Genomic DNA, 22,621 nt, shown 5'->3' with positions numbered 1-22,621 from the left:
ACTCTGCTGAGCGTCTTAGCGCCTTATGATATGCAAGCGTTGTGCAGAGTGGAATATGTCTGTCCTAACATGATCTTCTAAACTTAGGAACCTGGGAAAATCGTGCAGCCACTAGAAGCGAATGAACTTCCCAGTTTCAAGCAAATTCGAGATTCGAGAAGTATGTACACTTTTGGGATGTAAACTTCAGAGGGAAATGTGAAATAAAATAATCGTTTGATAATTTTTTTTTGTCTTTATTGGAACGATTTTCAGCCTTAGGCTGGTTCATCAAACGTTTGATAATTCTTCCGTACATATATTTTGTTCTAGTCATCATACCAAACGTAAAAGGTCCGTCATTAAATTTACTTGTAACGAAGAACAATCAATCACAATAAATGAATTGACTTTACACGGCATTTGTTCATTTTTTTCACTCACAGAGCAAATATATTGAACTCAATTGAATTTGGAAACTGTTTCATTCAATCAAGAATTTAATCAATACAAACGAATGATTGCTAAGCTAAGGTAGTTCCACGTCAACCTTGCGGTTATATCATAGATATAACCCACTCATTTTTAAGTCATTTATTTTTACAGGCTCAGTTACATAGTTTTAAAGGAGCCGAACTCTTAGCTATACTTTTGTTAGTATATATCAACATGTTTCCTTAAATCTAGGGTTAATAAAGTAGGATACCGATTACTCGCGGTCGACTCGAGATTAGAAGGGTGACATAGTTTCTATTGGAATAGGAGGGGATATAAGGATATTGAACAATGTTCACACTCGCATTCACACTCACGCTCATCATACTCAATTCTTAAATCTATTATTATATCTATTATGTATATACATTTCAGCTTATTCTATAGTTAGTCAGAAGGGAAACAGTCGCTCGCGAAGGAAAAAAAAGGAAGGGATAAGGGTGTACGGACAATCATACACGGAGATCGATAGTTTTAAGGAAAACATATATTAGGGACATGTAATCGAGGTCTAACCGAGCCAACACATCTCTCACCGGTACATTGGGCTGTCTACCTCGGGTCCGAAGGGAGTTTTCTAAATTCGATCTCACACGACCAAACAACGTGCTCGATGTCGTGGTAACCTTGGCCACAAACACAGAGATTGCTGCTGGCAAGATCGAAACGAAAGAATAGCGCATCTAAAGAACAGTGATTGGACATGAGTCGGGAGAAGGTGAATAAAAAAAAATATTTGTTTTAAGCAAAATGGATACTTTCAATTCACTATAGCAGTTTACTTATATATTTCATGTGCGGAAAAATGTTAAAATGTTCGGTTTTCAAAACCTGTGCTACAAATTGAAAAACCATGTAAAAAGATTAAACTCCTAACCTGGCATCACTGGTTCGTTCAACTGATTCGTCAAAGAAATTTTACGGTGTCGACATCTATGGCGGCATTGTTGTAAATATGACAAATTACAATCTCTATCAGTTTAGCAGGCCTGAAGGCAGTTTTAAATCGTTAAAATTTGAATTAATATTTTATTTGGTATTATTAAATGATTTGAAATACGTGGTGCTGATCTTAATTTAATCCTTTTCTATGTTTTTTGTGATAATCCCACCAAAACTAATTATAATAATATAAAATAATCTTTAGACATCATGTACGATCCAGATTGTTTCACCAGTAGTGAGAAATGTGATAACACAGTGAATAACACAGAATGCATATTTGACAAGTTATTTTTTATACATAATTTTAATTTTGAAAGTGTGTTCATTTCATATGAAAATCCATTGTCTTTGTCGCTTCAAAAAAGTTCCAGAGTCAGGTTCTGCGATTTAAAGATGACAGACAAAACTTAACGATACTTGTCAGTTTCGAGTTGCTTCGTGTGCGGATCGAAGTTGAGCTCAAGTGTGACAGCTGAGACTGAGGACAAGTTGAGATCGAGTTTCAGTTGACCCGTTTGCGGACGACCTTATATTTAAAGTTTTACATCAAAACTGTCTTCGTACGACTATTAGTGCATATCAAGGCCAATATCAATATCTAAATCCTACTCAAAGTAAGTGATGGTTTTTCACTCAAAAACTCATGATTTCAATTTTAATTTACTCAAACACAAAAAAACATAGTTCTTAAAATCACACATTATGTAGAGTAAAATATGTTTTTTCAATTGCCGCCAATTGTTTATGCTTGCCCTACAAAGAATGACATACAAACGAAGAGAGTGTATTTTTTGGAAAGACATATCAATAACTTTGAGTGGAGTTGAGATATTGACATGTCCTGCATCGCAAAATTTTTGAATTAGTAAGCTCTAAAAGTCTTTCGAAGACATTTTGTATGTAGAATTTGAAATATAAAAGTTAGAGTAAAACAACAGTTTTTTATGGTAACCATAAAGCAATTTAGAAAAAAGGCGCTATATCGATTATTTTAAGAGATTGATGTCTCAAATAACTGGGGATACAACATTGTCGAACTATATTCACCTCTGTCTATAAAGATAAGAAAGTTATATTTTTTATTTCATCGAACATTTTGGCCGCCCTATTTTTGATAACATAAAAATGAGCGCTCTATTATATGTAACAACTTTGTCGAAGACAGTTTTTGCCTAGAGAATAACTGTTGAGCTCTAAATGCTAATTTCCACTTAAATGCACCTCTTGGACCATTGTGCAATGGTGGAAGAGTTAGGCCATCTACACACTAGGCAATCTAGGTTTGAAACCAACTTAACGAATAACAACACGAATTTTCAAGGTTATTAGTCGAAATGGCAAGGTCACCAACTATTGACATGTAAATCAGCCAATCGTTTTGAATTTTTCATTGATAATTCTTATGAATTTTGGAGTGGTCTTATAGAAACTGGACAGCCGAAATTATCATATTCGAGCACAATAAAGATAAAAAACAATTCTTTTGAACGAAATTGACGTTAAATATACTTTATTCTAAGAATTCAACAATGTGTGAATGTATCTTGTTGAAATTCTAACTGTTTGTATTGCAACGAAATAGAATCAGGGTGGTCTTATAGAAGTTTGACAGAGTGTATGAGCAACAATCGGATGAAGGAAACAATAGTCGAAGGGATCATTCTCTCTCTCTCGGATTGTATTTACAGCTTTATATCATAAATATCAATGGCAAATTTCTTACAACGGCTAATTCATAAATTTAACAATTTTGATCGTATTGTTTCGGATAGCTTGTCACTTATTTTCACTAGTTAATAATTCGTATAGATTTTTTCTGCGCTTCATTCCTATCTCTTAATTAAGCACGAATCAAGAGTGGCATATTCTCGCAAGCACTATCGCAACCGCTAAAAGTAATTCGCTTGTCCGTTGCAAAGATGCGGCAGAAACTGATGAGCTCTTTGCCCTAAGAATCATTTCCCGGAACTTGTTCTGACGGCTCACCGCTGTTCCAATATTATTTGGATGAGTCTCATCCAAAACCATTGTAGGAGGTTCATCCACAATTGTTATCCTACCTGGAATGCGACCAAAACAAATAATACGTATAATATCAACAAGTGGACGGTTTGCTCGGAAGATCATACTCATCCTTTTTTGTATCTTGGCAGCATCCTCGGCCACCCCAAGCTCGTTTTTGGCTACACACTTGTAGATTCCAAAATCGCTGGCCTTCTGCAGGTGGATCGCTATCTGCATTGTTACTTTGTAAATATTCTCGGCGAACTGTTTCACCTCGCTGACGCCTACACGCGGGGGAGGAAATATCTCAATTTTAATCGCTATCCTAATTAAGGCAACGCGACACAACTGCTTACCTGGTAGAATAATTTCACCCTTCGCCTTCATCCAGTAGGCAATCGGATCTGGGTGGGCTTCGATGAAGCATTCCAGCGTGGCTTTCTGGCCTATTTCGGTGGTGAACTGCCGGATTGGTACCCTCACAATTGGGGGAACTGTTTGTGCGAGCATTGGGAAAAAAGGTGAGGGAAAAAAAGCGATACATAATTATACCAAAGATGCGGATACCCTTTCCAGTTTTACTCACAATCGACAGTAACCATAATTCGTTTGCTCACGGTTGGCGAGACACCATTCGAAGCAATGCAATGGTATGCTCCCGCATTGTGGCGTTGAATGTTGTAGATATTCAAAACAGACCCGTCGTGTGTGGTGACTGCCCAGGTAGTACCGAAAAAGAATTCAGACAAGCACGAAATAAATTTATCGCTAATGAATTCATTGGGCAAGGGGCTAATTCAGAAGGAGGTACGCGGGTATGGACAGACTTACTTCCTGAGTTTTCCACGGTGGCGAGCGACTTTTCGCCGGCACGCTTCCACAGTATCGTCGGGCTGGGGACGCCCGTCGCAGTGCAGGTCAAGGTAACGTTCGAGCCCTCCACAACCGTCATGTCCTGGCTGGTTTGGTAGTCCAGAATGTCCGGCGGAACTGTTGGAAATGGATAACATCGGAATGGATAATTACCTGTTATCAGAATCACTCGACAGATTATATTCTTTACTTTTTATTTCAAAAATGAAGACGAATTCTCAACCTGATGTTGCATCTCCTCCTGATGCTTATATCCTCCTTACAAAAAATATTTGACTTGGTTCCCACTAATTTTTCAAAATTCCACTCCAGCTAAACTAACGCGAGGCTGGGCTGCCTGAGAGCAGATTTCGCACAAGAATTCATTTCTCATATCGTAATTTGGTATTTTTCAAAGAACCGATACAATCGTGTCGAATCGTTTTCTTTTGAAATCTTTCTTGATGCGAGAGGAATAGTCGCTGGGGAGAGATTGAAGCTGTAGGACGACTGCGACAGTGTTACGTCCTGTTCAGCCGTATGTACTTTGGGAACAAGTTTGACAAACATACTTTTCTCACAACGTAGTCTGGGTCAATTCCAGTTCATCGCCAAGGGATCTAACAGTAAAACGATGAAATGAAATGCTCAAATGTTTTTTTTTCTGTTTTATTTCTCCAGTGCACATCCAAACGGCCTTTTCCAAGACCAAAGTTTGAGCTCTAGTCTGAGCTCAACATTCAACATTGAAATCCTCTTCATTTGTAGGATCCGGCAATACTGTCACTGATCAGAGCCACCAATGCGTTTGTCATGAGTGTTGATTAAGTAATGCTTTCTGAAAAATGTTCTTAGAAAAGTTTCTCTCTTCCGCCATTTTACCTTGCTCCAATAATGATCTTTTAAACTTAAATTTTCTTTTAAACTTTAAACTTCTTTTTTTCTAAACTAAGTGTTGGTCTACAGTTTTGTTCGTCGTTTGTTGCCACTAACATACGGTTTGAACTGGAATAGAAACTGTTATAGCTTTACTTGTAGTTAGGCTGACAGGAATAAAAACTGGACACAAAAAATTATATTTATTATTTAATATTTAACATTTTTTGATGAATTTTATGGAGTTAATAAAACAGAGAATATATCCAATCAATCACACATTTATAGATGTTCCCGCTTAGCTCGTTATAACGAAGTAATATTTAGATGCTGAAGAGACTTTGCGGAGAAGATTATGATTATTGCAAATTGTGAGTCCCGATCGGGCAGTCGTTGGGTATAGATGCATTTTAGTTTGCTCCGCGTTTGGTTGTTTTTTCGTCGCGCAACATGGTTGAACGTGTTTCGGTTTTATTCACCGTGTGAGAAAATTGTACAACATCGGTTGATTTCGCGAGTAGAGTTTAAAAAAGCGTGTTTTTTCGTTTTTTCGCCCAATAGCGTTCATTTTTTGAGATTCGATTTTCCAATAATCATTGAAACAGTGGAAGCGCGAAGCAAGAGCGTATTTGTAAAGGGTGTGTCACATCAAATTGCATCACGGAAAAAAACGCTGTAGAAATTCGCCCAGTAGACCGATCCTTTTGACAGTAAAATAAAAACTATTAAACAACTTTTGGCATTTTCTTTTTATTCATACTTCGAGCCCAAGCCCGTATGCTCGCACCTTCCTCTTTACCCCGTCCATAAGGTTCTGTACAACGTCAGGTTGTAGTTTTTTTTGAACAGAAATCCATTTTCTCTTGAAGTCCGCCTCCGATTTGACAACTTTTGGGTTCTTCCGGAGGGCCTGCTTCATAATCGCCCAATATTTCTCTATTGGGCGAAGCTCCGGCACGTTTAGCGGGTTCATTTCCTTTGGCCCGAAGGTGACCCCGTTGGCTTCGAACCACTCCAACACGTCCTTTGAATAGTGGCACGAAGCGAGATCCGGCCAGAAGATGGTCGGGCCCTCGTGCTGCTTCAATAGTGATAGTAAGCGCTTCTGTAGGCACTCCTTAAGGTAAACCTGCCCGTTTACCGTGCCGGTCATCACGAAGGGGGCGCTCCGCTTCCCGCAAGAGCAGATCGCTTGCCACACCATGTACTTTTTGGCAAACTTGGATAGTTTCTGCTTGCGAATCTCCTCCGGAACGCTGAATTTGTCCTCTGCAGAGAAGAACAACAGGCCCGGCAGCTGACGAAAGTCCGCTTTGACGTAGATTTCATCGTCCATTACCAGGCAATGCGGCTTCGTCAGCATTTCGGTGTACAGCTTCCGGGCTCGCGTCTTCCCCACCATGTTCTGCCTTTCGTCGCGGTTAGGAGCCTTCTGAACCTTGTATGTACGCAGGCCCTCCCGCTGCTTGGTCCGCTGGACGAATGAACTTGACAAATTCAGCTTATTGGCGACATCCCGGTCCGAACTTCTCGGATCACGTCTAAGCTGCTTAACTACGCGCTTGTGATCTTTTTCAATGACGGAGCATCCATTTTTGCCGTTCTTCACCTTCCGGTCGATGATTAGGTTCTCGAAGTATCGTTTTAGTACTCTGCTGACCGTGGATTGGGCGATTCCCAGCATCTTACCGATGTCCCGATGTCAAAACTCCGGATTCTCGAAATGAGTGCACAGGATTAATTCACGACGCTCTTTTTCGTTCGACGACATTTTTCCAAATTTACAAAAAATTGACAGTGAAGCATGGCCAACGTGATCTATACACTCTTATCTGATTATAAGCGAAAGCTGAAGATATAATTCCTAAAAATGTTCGAATTGATGACCAAATTTCTGCTGTTGTTATCTCAGCCATGCAAGCTTCGTTCGACTCGTCATTTATTGGTATCACCCTCTCGGATTGGAATGGATACCGTGATGTGTCCTCTACCTCTGTCGCTGTGTACAATCTCGTGAAATACCGAAGCAGATGGTTCTCGATCGCTTCGGAAGTGTTTAGAGCTTCGTCGTTTTCGCCACGCATTTCTGTGATAATGTTTTTTTTACTACGTCTCCCACCCAGCTGAAATGTACTGATGTTTTCTCCAGCAATAATGGTGTCGTTGGTGCGCATGAAATTTTGAGAGAAACTGCGCTGATGTGCGAGCATTTGTGCCTTGATACGGTTTATTGTGGTTAGCATCGCAGAATTCTGGAAATACCCATCATACGCTTGCTTAAATTGCGTGTATAGTCGTTGATGTTCCGAGTAAAATACGCTGTACTCTTCTGGGTTTTTTCCATCGAATAAAGGACTGAATTTTTTTCTTAGCAAATGATAGCCACCACGTGAGCCAGTTTGGGTAGTTTTGTCTCTGTCTTGTCACATATTGCCAGGAGATTTGGAATTCGTCTATGTTCTCTGCTGTTAAAACATGTGAACGTAGCGACCAGTATGCACGACCAGGTGCGCGTCCGAGGCTTGGGAGGCATATACGAGCAGTTAGCGCTGTATGATTTGTTAACGAGCACATGTGTGTTGCTGCATTTCGCAGATGCCTGCAAAGTCCATGGGTGACGTAGATGCGATCGAGCCGAGAGACAGAGTTGTGCGTTATATATGTGGGGGCAGGAGTCGTGGGATACAATTTCACCCATGTGTCGCTGAGTTGGAGCTGCTGTATGGTGGAATGGAGGGCGGGGCTGTTGTTGTAGCCTGTTGAGTCACATGTGCGCAGCACACAGTTGAAGTCGCCAGCGAGAATCATATTGTCGGTATTATGACGTAAATAAAAAGAAATTGTGTCATTAAAGAAACGCTCTCGTTCGGCGCGCATTGCTGTGGCCGATGGTGCGTAGATGTTGGCCAATGTCGTGTTTTCGACGCGAAGAGCAATCAGTCGGTCGTCCAAACTTTTTTCGATATGGGAGAAACGTATGTACTCTTTTAGTGCTATTGCCGTCCCTCTCCTTGACTGATCAACCTGATGACCTTGACATTGGAGCCAGGAATAAGCAGCTGCTCGTTCTCTACCTCTTGCAAGAACACGATGTCGAGATCCATCGTTCTGCAGAAGGTTTTGAGGGCATTGATCTTCGTTTCGTTGGTAATAGTGTTTATGTTTATAGTGGCGACGTTGTAACTGACGATATGAGTCATTGTATATTGGCCTGTTCCCGCTCGTCGTCGCTTTCGTCCCGGCGCTTATTGCATTGCCGGCGTGTTCTCGAGCGTGTGATTGAAATTGCTGCTTCGTCTGTTCCGTTCCCAACGGATTTTCCACTAGCAGGTCCGTGGTACACTTCGCCACTAGCAGGAGGTTGTTGACCAGAAGTGCTGGGCAATGACCTGCTATCCGATGGTTGTTTCGAATCCGATATGGGTATGATGGGAATAGTGAGGAAATTGTGATACCGACTGCGTATCGATCGGTTTATTTGTCTGTACAGGCATCGACTGTTGTTGCTGTTTCTGGTTTTTCGACGGCGGGAATCGCAATGCTGACGTATCTTGCCTCGGTTTCGCTATTTTTGGACTGGCGGCTTTGCAATCGGCTTTGCTGTTGCTGCTGCGGGCTGTTTCGTAGCATCGGCGTACGATTTTTGCACTAGCAGCTTTTTGTTCTGAACACAGGACGCTCCGACATGGATGAATTCCCGGCAGTGTCGACATGTTTGACGCTGTCTAAAATAAGACAGCAATGTTAATTCACCATCAATGACAACCCACGACTCAATATTTTGTTTCACGATCATTTTCGCGATTCGAACACCTGTGCAGATACCCGGAAAGAAGTACTGCTGGTCATTTCCGCATATCTGATCCCGTACTGAAATATCATCACCATATGCGGAGAGGAATTCGTTGATGGCTTCATCCGATACGTCTTCAGACAAATCGAACAATTTGACCTCCACTGCACCGTCCTCCATCGTAATTCGTAGGGGAAACTTCACCCCTCCTTCCACTGTCACTTCGTGTTTCCCATCGTGCTCTTCGCACACTTTTTGTACCAGCGCTAGATCAACGACCTTCACGAAGGCACATCCAAGGCTTCGGCTGCATTGGATTCGCGTCACTTCACCTGGTTTTAAACCCAGAACAATCCCAACGAAATTTTGCACTTTCGCATAGTCCGGTTTTCGTTGCAACACTGCATAATCTATGCGGAATGTGTTTTCGTGGCGAACCATCGCGGAGTCGTAGTATGCGACAACACGCAGCGGCTCGGCGACAATAATGACGCAGCGGAACGTTAGAAAAGTTAACTTGTATTGACTTCCTATTTTAGCTAAAGCGTGAAACGCGTCTGCTTGGCTCGGAAGATGAGCGCTAACTGTCGGCATCAAATGGACTAACAACGCTCGTCAATATGATATTGTAGAACATATGCCGAATTGAATTTTTCGAATTTTTCCATTTTCCTTCAGAGTTTGCCGAAAATTTTCAATTGTCATGTTTGGTTGGGATATGTGTATTATTTTTATGGAACCCCTCTCTATTCCAGAGAAGGGAGGGGTCATACCATAATAGAAACATTTCTCGTACCCAAAAACCATCAAATCCCAAATTTGGCTCCATTTGCTTAATTAGTTCTCGAGTTATGCAGAAATTTGTGTTTCATTTGTATGGCAGCCTCCCCTCAGAGAGAGAGGGGAAGAATGTCGCATCACCATAGAAACGTTTATCGATCCCCAAAACCTTTATATGCCAAGTTTGATTCTATTTGCTTGATTAGTTCTCGAGTTATTCAGCGCAACCCATGTATCATGATGAAAACAAATTAACTTATCCTGACAACAATCGCAAAATCATAAAATGACAAAAGCACTCATAAAACAAATATGTGACATCAAAATAACTCTCAAATGGTTTTTAAATGGAAGTATGTGACGTCTAAAAAATGAACTGACAGCGGTGGGATTCGAACCCACGCCATTTCTGACTGGTGCCTAAAACCAGCGCCTTAGACCGCTCGGCCACGCTGCCTCTCGTGGAAATTAAATTTTCGAGAGAAATGATAATGATAATTGAGACATAAGAGCCAGATTCAGGAAATATACTGTGCATTATTATTGGATGGAAATGTGGAAAGTATGCTAGTGAAAATGAATTCATTACCCCCATATAAACCACATTTTTTCTGACCTTTATTTAGAAAAATAGATAGATGCAGATGTGTTTTCCTCTGCCTTTTTCGTGCACTGTTTATTTTTCTACTTAATTTCCTGCTTTACTGTGCTTTTCAAATGTTCTTATTGAGTGCGGGGTTTGAAATTGATAGTTTGTGACAAGACCAGAAATCTTGTAGTGTATCGACCTGATGTAATCATTCAGCGAAATAGCTATTTGTGGTATATCTGGAGAAGAAGGTTGACATCCAAAACCAGATCAAAACCGGAAAATAGAAGCGATAGGCTAAATTAAACTTCGTTCTGTTTCAACGTAAATAGTCCAGAGAAATTCAATAATGGAGCACGAAATGACTCTCACCCCTTCCATGATCGACAGAGGAAAAACATCGGTTAAATGGTAAAACGTGAACTGGCCCTGCGCTAAGATTTTGGTTCTGTTCTCTAATTCAACGCTCTCCCCCTTCCCTACTCTTACCCGACTACCACACTTAATTGCTCATAATCATTAATTTTATGTTACTTTCATTTCTGTGGCAATCCTAGGAAAAACACATTGCATCACAATCCAGCAGTAACTCAAGGTAAAGTTTCGCCCAAGTCCACCCACCCAATCCTGCTGCGAGTCGCCAGCAGTCGTTTCCATGATTATCATTTGGCACGAAACTGTTAAAATTTCGATGTTTTTATTCACACCTTCCAAACGCTCGAAGTGAGGCTCTCTCTATTGCACGGTAGGTGACATTTATTTTGCTTCTTTCGCAGAACGACGATTGCTTGCCCGGTTTCCTTCCCCGGTTACCCTTTTGATGTTACGCACTCCCGGCCCGGTTTAGGGGGATGCAAGGGACCGGAGGGAGGGATTACACAAAATCTTAGCATTCGGTAGTTCTGCATTAGAAAGGCAGTCTGAATGATTGGTACGATTTCAGAAACCCGCACTCGATGATCACTTTACCAAGCGTCTCAAAATACTACCCACCACATCTTGATGGGGAAGGGGGTGGGGCAGTTGATTCAAGAGGTATGCTACCTTGGTTACCATGGTCGGAATTCGATTCGCATGAAGTTACACTGCTAATTGCGTGTGTACCTATAATGGTTTGTATTATTTACATTGTTCTGTTGTGCAGCTTCCCGACTTTTGTGCTGAACATTGAATGAAAAGGTTAAGTCTAAATAATTACCCACATCTTGAGCGTTTTCGATTTAGCGTGCTGTTGCGAACTGGCAGCTTGCGCGTACAATTTACTACAGTGAAGACCCAAAAATACACATGTAAATGGTTGTGATTAAAATTTTAACACCACCCACCCGTTCGCCTTCGGAATGATACTCAAACACCTTCGAAGGGCGGCCACCAATTTGGGCTAAATTCGACCCAAATAGTCATGATTGTAAGTCCTCCTCAAACGGTGGTCTTCCAAAACTGACTTCTGCCGCTCGGCAGTTAAGGGTAAATTATTATCCTATCTGCAGACACGCAAATCAGTGATTAGAGGAATTTGTAGTAATAATATGCTGTCGTGGTTTGGGGCGTTCCGAGACACCCCTCAATATTCATTCGGTGGATTTCTGAGTTGCGACTTCCAGTTGTTTATTTGATGGTGGTGTGAACGTGTTTAGTAGGACCTAATGAGCTCTTCCTCCTCTCTTTTGCTCTTTTGGCTCTGGTTGATGGATTCGAATGTTCTATACAATTCTAAAAAAAGACTCACCCACGACGTTGAGATATCCCATCTGGCTCTTCATGGGGTCGGTATTGATCTGACACATGTACCAACCCTTGTCGGACTCTTTGATGTCCTTGATCCGAAGCTGCCAGATGCGCTGCTCGGTGTGGGTGACGGAAATCCGCTCGCTCTTGGTTATGACCAGCGTTTCGATCGTCAGTATCGTTTGAGTGTCCACTCGAAGCCACGCGACCTGCAACGAACGATAAGACGTCAATTCCGGTGTCGAGTGGCCTTCGCTTGATGCAGCCAAAAGTGTACACACATCACAGTTAATTATAGCCCAGCTTGGTGGAGATGATGGATTTAACAACCATCAATGGTTGTGATTTCCACACACTCAGATGAGCCGTATAACTGTGCGAAAATTACCTTATATTTGTGCAAATCGTGAACAGTGCACGTCATCACGCCCTCCCGCCCAACCGGAACGGTCACGTTGGAAATCGGTGCGCTGAATTTGGGGTCGACTGGAATGGGACAAGAAAACAAACGAAAGATGTATAGAGTCGACGGAACGAATAAAATGCCAATTAAGCTAGTCCTGTTCGAAATGAAACTTGGTGAAAAGTGTAATATTTATTATTGACTGCAACATGAACCCTTTTTCTCGCTCTATTCCAAATTTGTTTTTCTCATAGATGTGTTTTCTCTCGAGAAACGGCAGATGAATTTAAGGCAGTTGTGAGGAAAAATTTATTATTCAACCTTTTGCACTTTAAATTTTTAAATATAACTATTCCAGGGATTTCATCACTTGTTTATGTAAATTAAGGATAGCGAGCAGAGCTCGGCATAGTCATATTCAACTGAGGATAGCCAGCGGATTATGAAGAAATTCAACTGGAATTGACTTTTGGCTTCTTCACGCAGTTTCTCCGTCAACATGACTCAATAGTAAGTCGGGCGTTTAGTAGGTATCTCCCTGTACGACTTGACTATATCATTTCATCCTTCGTCGAGAAATGGACCTCATTGCATTCCGAAGTGACTCCCTTAAAAATGAATTCGTTTCTTTCTCTTTTGTATCTCGTATGCGTGTATCGATGTTTGAGTTCAACGTGGTTAGACGTATGCCACAAGTGAGCTAGATATTTTTATCGTCCACGGAAACTACTCACACATATAAAAGAGCGTGCAGTGTTGTGTTCAGAACCACGGACAAATTTGTGAATTTTGTTCATATAAATCCGATTTTCTGTATGGTTTTATTTTCACAAAATTGAATTCGGAGACAAAGTGAACTAAAATTTTGTTTAAAATTCCTCCCGAATTGTACGTTATTCACTAATACTAACGCGAGGACCTTTATATTATACAGGGTCTTGCGGTTGCTCACGCAACAAATTTTAATAACTTCTACAAAAGTGAAACGATTTTTATTTAAAAAAAAAACGAAAATAAAGCTTATTTTAGGACATTTTCGATGTGACCACCCCTTTTTTCGATAACGCGTTTTGAACAGTGAACAAAATTCTTCATGCACAACTCTAACATTACGACTTCGATGCTGTTGATAATCCGAGTTATTTCTTCTTTAAGTTCCTCCAAATTTTGTGGCTTATTGACATAGCAACGGTCCTTCGCGTACCCCCAGAGGAAGAAATCGAATGGACTTAAATCCTTACCATAAGAGGACAAAGTTTCATTAAGGCTTCGGTTGCTCGAGTAATACGATTTCACTAAAAATACACGTTTTTGTAAATTTTACATCTTAACACTAACAACCATCAGATCAGATTGAACGAGTAGCCAAATTTTATCGTCCCGAAGGGGAGAATGCAGTGTTACCATCGACGGAGCGAAAAATTTCTTTTATAAAGAGCTATTCGATTTTTTTGCGTGAGCTTTTAATCTGAAAGACTCTGTACCTTATAACTGTCTAAGTTCGTTGGTTCGAGTTAACGTTGGGTAGACAATAAACCGTCCATTAATGGTGTCACTACTTTTTTGCATAAGAGATCAAGTTTTCGTTTCTCTTTATATGGACGTTAAAATAAGATTGTGTACTCGGGTAAACGAATTCGAGTAAGGGGGAAGTAGAACTGTGGATTGAAGTCAGTTGAACGAAAAGGGAAATGTGCATTCATTAGTTACGTCCGTTAGAATAATCATTGACTAGAATAATTCATCAGTCATCCTCGCTCTCAAAGCTCGTCAATTCATTTTCTAGTCAAGTCAAATAATATTGACTTGATGTTGTGCTAGTTGAAGCCAAGCGACTGAGAGGAAAGTCGATTTCATTTTTCATCTTCGAAGATTTCGGGCCCTGATAGCGATACACGATCACATTTAAAGTGCGAAAGGTTTTTCATTTAAAAATGGAAGAGATTCAAATGTGCCATGGTACAAAAGATCGGTCCCAGTTTTCACTAGACGATACCTTAATTTATTCATTTGAATTGAAGATTATTCGGGGGATTCACTTGTTTCCCTTTAACATCGTATCATTTCAATGCGTCTTTTTTATAATTGCAGCTAGATCTGGCTAACACGTCACTTGACCATCATGGGATTCGATTCAGGGTAACATTCTATTTTTTAAGCATTCCGAATTTTTTATAACAGCTATTTTGGTTATCTTGTCGCAAAATCAGAATACTTTTTCGCAAACACTAATTTAAATTTGACAGGAACTTTTCCTCGGGCGAAAGCATTATAAAATTGTTGTTCTGGAGTTAGTGTGGATTCGGCATTTACATTTTGTTTAACGTCCATTGAGAAACATCGTTCTGGCTTTGTCAGCATCTGCTAGTAGGGTAAATGATCTTGGTTTGTCCAGTCGAAAATATGATCATGGTTTGCCCACTTTTTTGAATGCTCTAATTCAGCGCTCCTGTGTCAAATAAGGCCTTCGAATGTTTCGAAACATATAAATGAAATTGCCTTTTACATGATTTATAGTAGTTTGATAGTATATTTTTACGAAATCACATGTTTTAAAGGATTATAAAATACACCTTCTATTTGTGTCAATGCGCCCCTCATTCGAGCTAACTTTTAATCGATCACCAGATGATTATTTGGAACGTATTCAGACCTTTTCTGGATTACAACACTTATAAATATTGTAAACATCATGCTTGCTCACCATTTGTATCGGATTTACATAGCTAAACCATCAAATTAACGCATTTTGATGAACTCAATTCTGATCATGAGTTGTCCAATTCAATAATGTTGTTTTGTCCACATGATTTCTATGGCAACCGCTTGGCGCGCTGCAGTTTGTTTATGTTTGTTTATGGTGTGCTTCGCGCATAGCAGAAGTATGGTTTTTCTGTGTTAATTGTGTTGAGGTGAACACTTCTAAAATGCCCAAGAAAAGGCAATATTCTGAAGAAAGCCTAAGTTATGAATGAATCAATATGATGACAGTAAACTCAAGCAATGATAAATGCAACATCTAATTGTGAACTCGAATGTTTTCATTCAAAAATGGAGATTTCTAAAACCGGACAAACCATGATCATTTTTTTGGGCAAACCATGATCAGAGGTGGTCAAACCATGATCATAATTCTTTTTTAAGGAAAATCGTTAAAAAACATAAAAATTTGAATAATTTCAACACCTTATGGTAGTATTAGCAACTAGAGACTTGGGGCTTTTCAACAAATCGTATCGATTATGTGTGATTTTCATGAAGAAAAATCGATTTGAATTTACTAGTTGCGTAAAAACACCCCAAATTGGACAAACCAAGATCATTTACCCTACAACCTACGGTTTCGGATTTTGCCACTAGTATCCCTTTTCTTTTGCCAAATCATAGCTCGCCATATGGAGTTTTTGGCTTAAAGCAGATTTTTTTTTAGTTTTTTGAAAGCTAGGAAACTCATCTCGTTATCTTGGAATTATTAAAAAAAATCTGCAATTGAAATCATCGAATGGGCGACACTGAGGAATATTTTTCGGGTTAAGGTTTTGGGTATAAATGGGATCGGATGAGTATTCTGGAACGCTTTGATTTTTTTTTTGGCGAAATGCGACGGCATTTTATCCGGTCAAACATGTATTGTTCATTTTCATGATTATCGAGCAAAAAAACGAAATTGAGCGAGCATTATGTTAACATAAAGAAAAAAATCAGAACGAAGAAAAAAAAATAGAGAAAGAGAGAGAGAGAGAGCTCTCACTTACACTTATGAACATAATTTCTATTTCTGAATAAATTCAGCTCGTATTCAGCATGGATATTATATACACAAGCACATCACTGCAGCAGTAGGTATGTTATCACAAAGGTTGAAAAACGTGAAAATAGGTCCATGGCCGCGCATGTCACTACATTTTTTTCCAAAATTACCCTTGGGTTAAAAAAATCTTTCCACTCGCGAAATAAGCTCAATCCCATAGGCCAAATATGTGTGAAATATTTTTCCAATTTGGCCTGTTGAGGTTTCAGGGGGCAATATTTTTTTCCCTCCTCTCACCCCTATCTCTAAAGAACTCATACTTGAGCTTTCTAGAGTTGGCTACCAGAGGTAAGAGGGCAAACCATAACCATTGAGATAATAGTTGCGTCCCAGTGAATTTTTATTTACTTTTTAAGGGATCCAAAGAAATGTTTCTATGTTGGTTTGATCCTCCTCCCCCCGCTCTAAAGGAGGCTGTTATACGAATGAAAAACAAATTTCTGCATAATTCGAGAACTAATCAAGCAAACGGAACCAAATTTGGCATATGTAATTTTTAGGGGGCAATAAATGTTTCTATGTTGGTTTGACCCTCCTATCCCTTTTCTAAACGAGGGGGGGGGTCGAATAGCTCGAGAACTAATCAAGCGAATGGAATCAAACTTAACGACCAATAATAACTAAAATTTGTCACTAGGAACAATTTCAACAATGTTTTCTCCAGGAGTATCATTTATTAAATGACCAATTGAAAATGCTAGAAACATCCGGCGTAAGGTTTCGAAAATCAATAAAAACTGAATTTTTGGAGAAAACTTCGCCTTTGAAGACTGCGAGTGCGAGTTTTGATGCATTATTGTTATTTTAATTTTAAAACTATGATAAGTAATGTGAATTAATTGTGCAGATTTCTTTGAAGAATTATAGCCATGAATAGAGCAACAGTGATGAATGGTAAATAAGAAATTTCTAAATTTAAATGTTAGCCCTTATTATGTAATTATAGGTGAACAGAATTTTGCTGGTTAGCTCTATTTTGCTGTTATAGATACAGTCAGGTGAAATTTGTTGGCATAATTTTTCGAGCTGTTTGGTTTGCTTGTTGCATTTCTGGTGTTTTGCGTTGGGAAACATTTCGGCAACGATAATACTCGATTCGATAATATTCTAAAATACAAAAGATTGTTTGGTTGGGAGTTATAGGGATCGAATCGACCGTTAGATTTTATTTATATAATAGGGTCCAATATTTTCGATAGAGAGTCCTTATACCACTATGTAATTGAGGGATACATTAATCATCTTAAGTGAATTTTTATGGGAAATAAATGCTTTGTGTGTTCATAAATGACAATTTACTCAAAAAAAATTAACGATATTGATTGATGATACTTTACAGGAAATAAATGATTACTCATCAATTATTTTTATTTCATAGAATAATGGTGTGTGGTGTGTTGAATAACTCGAAACCTAATTTAGCAAATGGAATCAAACTTAGCATGGAGAGATTTTATGAATCGATAAACGTTTCTATGGTGGGTCGACACTCCTCCCCCCTCTCTAAGGGAGAGGAGGAAAAAGGAGAAAATGATAAAAATGAAACACATATTTCTGCATAACTCAAGAACTAAGCAAGAAAATGGAACCAAATTTGGTATGTGGAGATTTTGGGGAGTAAAAATAGTTTTTATGTTGATTCGACACTCCACACCCTCTCTAAAGTTAGGAGGGGGGGAGATGGTTGGTGGTTGGTCTCGAATGCAATACAAACGAAATACAATTTTTTTTTTTTGATGGTGAAACGGACATGTTAAGAAGAACTTCAATTATAACTTTGTAAACTCACCAAATTGTCCAAATATTTTTCAAAAAAGTGTTTTACATTGTTTTTTACTGAAATTAAAACAGACCGAAAATTACAACATTTTTTTCGATGCGGGTAACATAGTGGGGGTAATATGGACAGGTTCGTAATATACGAAGCGTAGAGGTTTATCGATCGTGAGAGAAATAATTTTATTCAAACAAGGTCTGAACTCATCACGAATATCCGTTGAATGATGAAAAAATCGAATTAATCCACCTAGAAGTGACATCGTGCTTTTCAGCAGTATAAACGGACAGACCCTCAAATATCTGCTATTGGTTCCAATCAGCTTCTAAACAGTTCCCATTTGGCGATTTGATTTCCATTTATAGACGCAGGGCATTCCTTAGGAATAGATTAAACAGACTTTTCACAGTCCATCTCACTCCAACTGGCAACTGTCCGTTTTACCCCACCAGTACAATTATTTCAATAATTTAAGTTTTCCACTCAAAAATTAATTTACTTTTCTGCACATACCTAATATCGCTTCTCTATTAACTCACAAACCGAAATATAACCATCAGCGAATTGAATTTTGTTATTAAATCACTTAAAATGCTTTATATCGAAGCAGCTAAAATTACATCCACGCGCGGAATCATTTATGATTTTCGGTTTTTGTTTCCCTTTTCCACTTTTGATTAGTATCGATTGCCATAGGGTGGCTTAAATATTATAGAATAACATATAGAAGGTGTACTCATAAACAGATATCTGACATTCAAATTGAAACTACACAAACCAACCACCTGTCCATATGACCCCCACTGCCCGTATTACCCGTATTCCCTACTTACAAGTGATTGAAAAATCTTGAACGAGAATTGTGTCTGAAAAAAAATTGATATTACAATGATAAGGTTTAGTAAAAGTACTAGGAAATTTATAGTAAAAGGAAATAGTAAAGGCTCAACTAGAAGATCAATAAATAAACAGAGCTGCCATTGGATCCATGAACGTTCGCGTAGCAAGAAAACGTGAGTGTTCAAAGGTATTGATAACATGAAAAATCCATTTCGAGCGGAACGAAGTTTGCTGGGTTTGCTTGTGCATAATAACATTTCATTCATATATCAAACAAAACAAACTTTGAAAAATGTTGCACTCCAGGGTTGCCAAGTGTTTTCAGTAAAGTCTGGATTCGGGTGAATAAAAAGTCTGGATTTGTGTGAATAGCGATTTTTAACCATTTTCAATATTTTATACTTTTGGAACAGTATATTTATCGTACATTGAAACACTACATTTAAAAACATCTGGTTCCGTTCGAAAAAAGTCCTGAATTGCTTGCAAGAGTTTGTTCGCTTCACTCATCAGTTTGAGGATATATGACAGATAAATCGAATAGATCTGATAGAATTGATCGTTAAAGTTTTTCTAACAACAACTTTTTTACGTGCAATCTTGCCAGCAACAATCTCAGTGTTTGTGGCCAAGGTTACCACGACATCGAGCATGTTGTTTGGTCGTGCGAGTTGTATCTAGTCGCCAGATCGAATTTAGAGAACTCCCTTCGGGCCCGAGGAAGACAACCCAATGTGCCGGTGAGAGATGTGTTGGCTCAGTTAGACCTTGATTACATGTCCCATATATATGTTTTCCTTAAAGCTATCGATCTTCGTGTGTGATTGTCCCTATATCCGTATACCCTCCTTTCCTTTCTTTGCGGGTAATTCGTCCCCTTGCTATAAATAGTAGAATAAGTTGAAACGTAAATACACTATAGATATACGAATAAATTTAAGAATTGAGTGTTCATCAACATTGTTACGATTTCCTTATATACCATCCTTCTCCTAAAAATATGTCACCCTTCTGAACTCGAGTACACCGCGAGCAATCGGTTTCCCACCTTACTAACCATAGATGTAAGAAAATTGTTTATATATATAGTTTTAGAATTATATTTAAGAATTCGTCTCCTTTAAACATAAGTAACTGAGCCTGTAAAAATAAACGAAATAATAAAAAAAACTTTTTTACGTCTTCTTTGGAAAATTACAACTGATCCTAATTTTGTTTAAAGTCAAGACAACAATACAGTGTATTCGACAAAGTCTTAGATGCATATGAAATATGAACTTTCGTCGAAGACATCAACTTTCTATCTTTTATAATTTTTGGAATACATGACATTTTTGTATGGAGACTCCTGAAAATGGAATGTTTTAATCGTAACATTTTGTGTGTAAATTCTCGCGTTTGATATGTTCTTGACATATTTATAAATAGTAAAAAGTTTGCAGAACATGTAAATCACGATAATTTATACATAAAAATATTAAGATTTCAACATTTATAGTAATTTCTCGTAGAAAATATGAAAAAAAATTTGTTAGAAAAACTCTTTCCTTTTAAATTTCAATGTTACGAGGTAAACATTACTTTTTTCCATACAAAAATGCCATGTATTCTAGAAACTAGAAAAAATACAAAGTTTATGTTTTCGACGAAGTTCATATTTTAATAAGATCTAAAATATTATTGAATACGCTATCTTGTTATTGGGAAAAATAAATTTCAATTTTTAAAATAATTTTTTTAGTATAATTTTTCTATAAGAAATTTTTGGTATTTTTTTAGGAAGGTGATTTCCTACAATCCATATTTTGACCAGAATTTTATAAAAATTTTTTGGTTTAATTTTTTTTAAATAAAGAAAAAAATGGTCCTGTTTAAAAAGCAGACCAATTTTTTTTTTAATATGTGAAGTATGCAAAGTTTCACTACTATCTGATAGGGTGCAGCCAATGGCCAGTCGAGTTGGCAGGAAATTCGTCTATTTTTCTGTGTGATATTTTGTAACATAATATTCAAGATGCATCCTTAGTTTATAAGGAAACATATCACAGTAATATGTCATTGTGCACCTAGCTTCAGGCATGTTACGATCAGAGCAAACCTTCAGATGAATAGATGAAAGACAGTCCTTGACTTTCGGCCGTCTTTGAATGCCTTATACCATTCATATACCCATGTTTTTGACACGAGTCGAAAAATGTATACCGCAACATTTTCAACGTTTCGACACAACAAATTTTTTCGGCAACACCAAATTTCACTCAATATCTTTGACCAATAGATTCATTCATATCAAAAATTGACGAACAAAAAAAAGGTTAATTTGTTCTTAATGACGCTGTAAACATACTACCACTAACATTGCCAACTTACAATAAATTGCGAAACGTTCAGCGGGAAAAAATTTAATTATAAATTCTCGGTATGTATTTGACAGAATGTAACGATAAAAAGTTAAAAGTTTCTAATTTCTAGCACACTCTCAGCATTGAATATTTTTACTTAAATTTTATTTTTTGGGCGTAGGATTTCGGTTTTCTGGAACATATTGAGGGTACAAATTGAAATTGCTCTCACATCCAGTGCACTCTGTAGAAATTAGAATACGGGACTGTGTAATGAAATTCGGGTTTGATGTTTTTCTTTTCTGCGGAAATACGTGCTCATAGTGAATATGCATTTGTTCGCACCTGATTCATATCTGTACATTTCGGTCACCGACAAGCTACATAGTTGCATCGCTACCGAACGGCTGGCGCCTACATAGCACGATTAGTTGGTATAAAAGGAGGTAGCATTTGTGGATTTCAATCACACTTCACTTCGTTTCTAGTTTGAAATATTTGTAGAGAGAACCTCGATTGCTGACTTGCGTCGAGCGGGAATGAATAGTCTTTCTCAAGACAAGGTGGAATTATGGTTAAGTTTTCCCACAAAAGGCCCGTTTCAGGGCTAGAGGCGAGTGCACTGAAGAAGTTTAAAGCTGATAAAAAGACGGAAATGGAAATGGAATTAATTCACTGCGTTTTGGATATCTAACCAAGAAGATCGCTCCAAAAGAGTTTATAGTAATTTTCTGCGCTTTCTCCCCACAAGTGACTAACAACAGCTGAGCAAGGAGCAAGCTGACAACTGAAAACTGTCCTGAAAACAATAAACAATAACAACTGGGGGTCTTCGTAGCCTAATTGGTTGCGTGTCCGCTACTAAGCGAACGATCATGAGCTCATAATACAGAGCCCTCCGCTGACCATCTTTGTGTGTTATTCTAGATACTACGTCCATGCAAACATCATCATGTGATGGTAATCCCAGTCCCAGTCTGCTTTATTAGCAATTGGTTCTATAAATAACACAACAATGGAAGCATCATATCAACAGTCCCGCTGTGTTTGGTCCAACTGTGAACATTTGAATAATAGGAATATTCTTACGCCGAAAATGTCGACATGTGTATCCATTAGATAGGAATACTTTTACACCTAAATGGCTACTGTGTAATATACAACAAGTTATCGGGAGATAAAATGTACACGAAAAAAATTTCGGCTCTTCGGTTACAGCTGAATTGCTAAATGAGGCAAATAAAATAAAACAGATGGGATAAAAAAAACTGAGCAAGGAGAGGAAGAGCTATACGGGATTGTAGCACTATAAACGTGTGCACCAGAGCTAAAGCAACAGTCCAACAGTATTGCCGACAGAGTTAAATATTACCGAGAAATTATGAGATTGTATCTAACAGAGTTGTT

The 22,621-nt window shown here is 38.6% G+C and overlaps 1 protein-coding gene and 1 non-coding gene across 4 annotated transcripts in view; both read right to left on the bottom strand.

Moving 5' to 3' along the window:
- Positions 1-3,088: 3,088 nt before the first annotated feature.
- LOC129776395 (lachesin-like) overlaps positions 3,089-22,621 on the bottom strand; it is a 97,456-nt gene continuing 77,923 nt past the window's right edge. For all 3 annotated transcript variants that reach the window (XM_055782021.1, XM_055782022.1, XM_055782023.1), the window contains 7 exons: positions 12,430-12,527; positions 12,043-12,250; positions 4,255-4,413; positions 4,010-4,138; positions 3,780-3,917; positions 3,549-3,707; positions 3,089-3,479 (listed from right to left, as the gene is read on the bottom strand). In XM_055782021.1, coding sequence (XP_055637996.1) covers positions 3,271-3,479; positions 3,549-3,707; positions 3,780-3,917; positions 4,010-4,138; positions 4,255-4,413; positions 12,043-12,250; positions 12,430-12,527 — 1,100 coding nt within the window. In that variant the 3' untranslated portion in view covers positions 3,089-3,270. The remainder of the gene's footprint in view (positions 3,480-3,548; positions 3,708-3,779; positions 3,918-4,009; positions 4,139-4,254; positions 4,414-12,042; positions 12,251-12,429; positions 12,528-22,621) is intronic.
- Trnal-uag (transfer RNA leucine (anticodon UAG)) lies at positions 10,102-10,181 on the bottom strand. Its single transcript has one exon. It is a non-coding gene; the product is annotated as a tRNA-Leu (tRNA).

Source organism: Toxorhynchites rutilus, chromosome 3 (genome assembly GCF_029784135.1).
Source record: "Toxorhynchites rutilus septentrionalis strain SRP chromosome 3, ASM2978413v1, whole genome shotgun sequence".
In the NCBI taxonomy this organism is placed as follows: domain Eukaryota; kingdom Metazoa; phylum Arthropoda; class Insecta; order Diptera; family Culicidae; genus Toxorhynchites; species Toxorhynchites rutilus.
The sequence above is the reverse complement of the archived record's forward strand: the minus strand, read 5'-3'. Positions and strand labels throughout refer to the sequence as shown.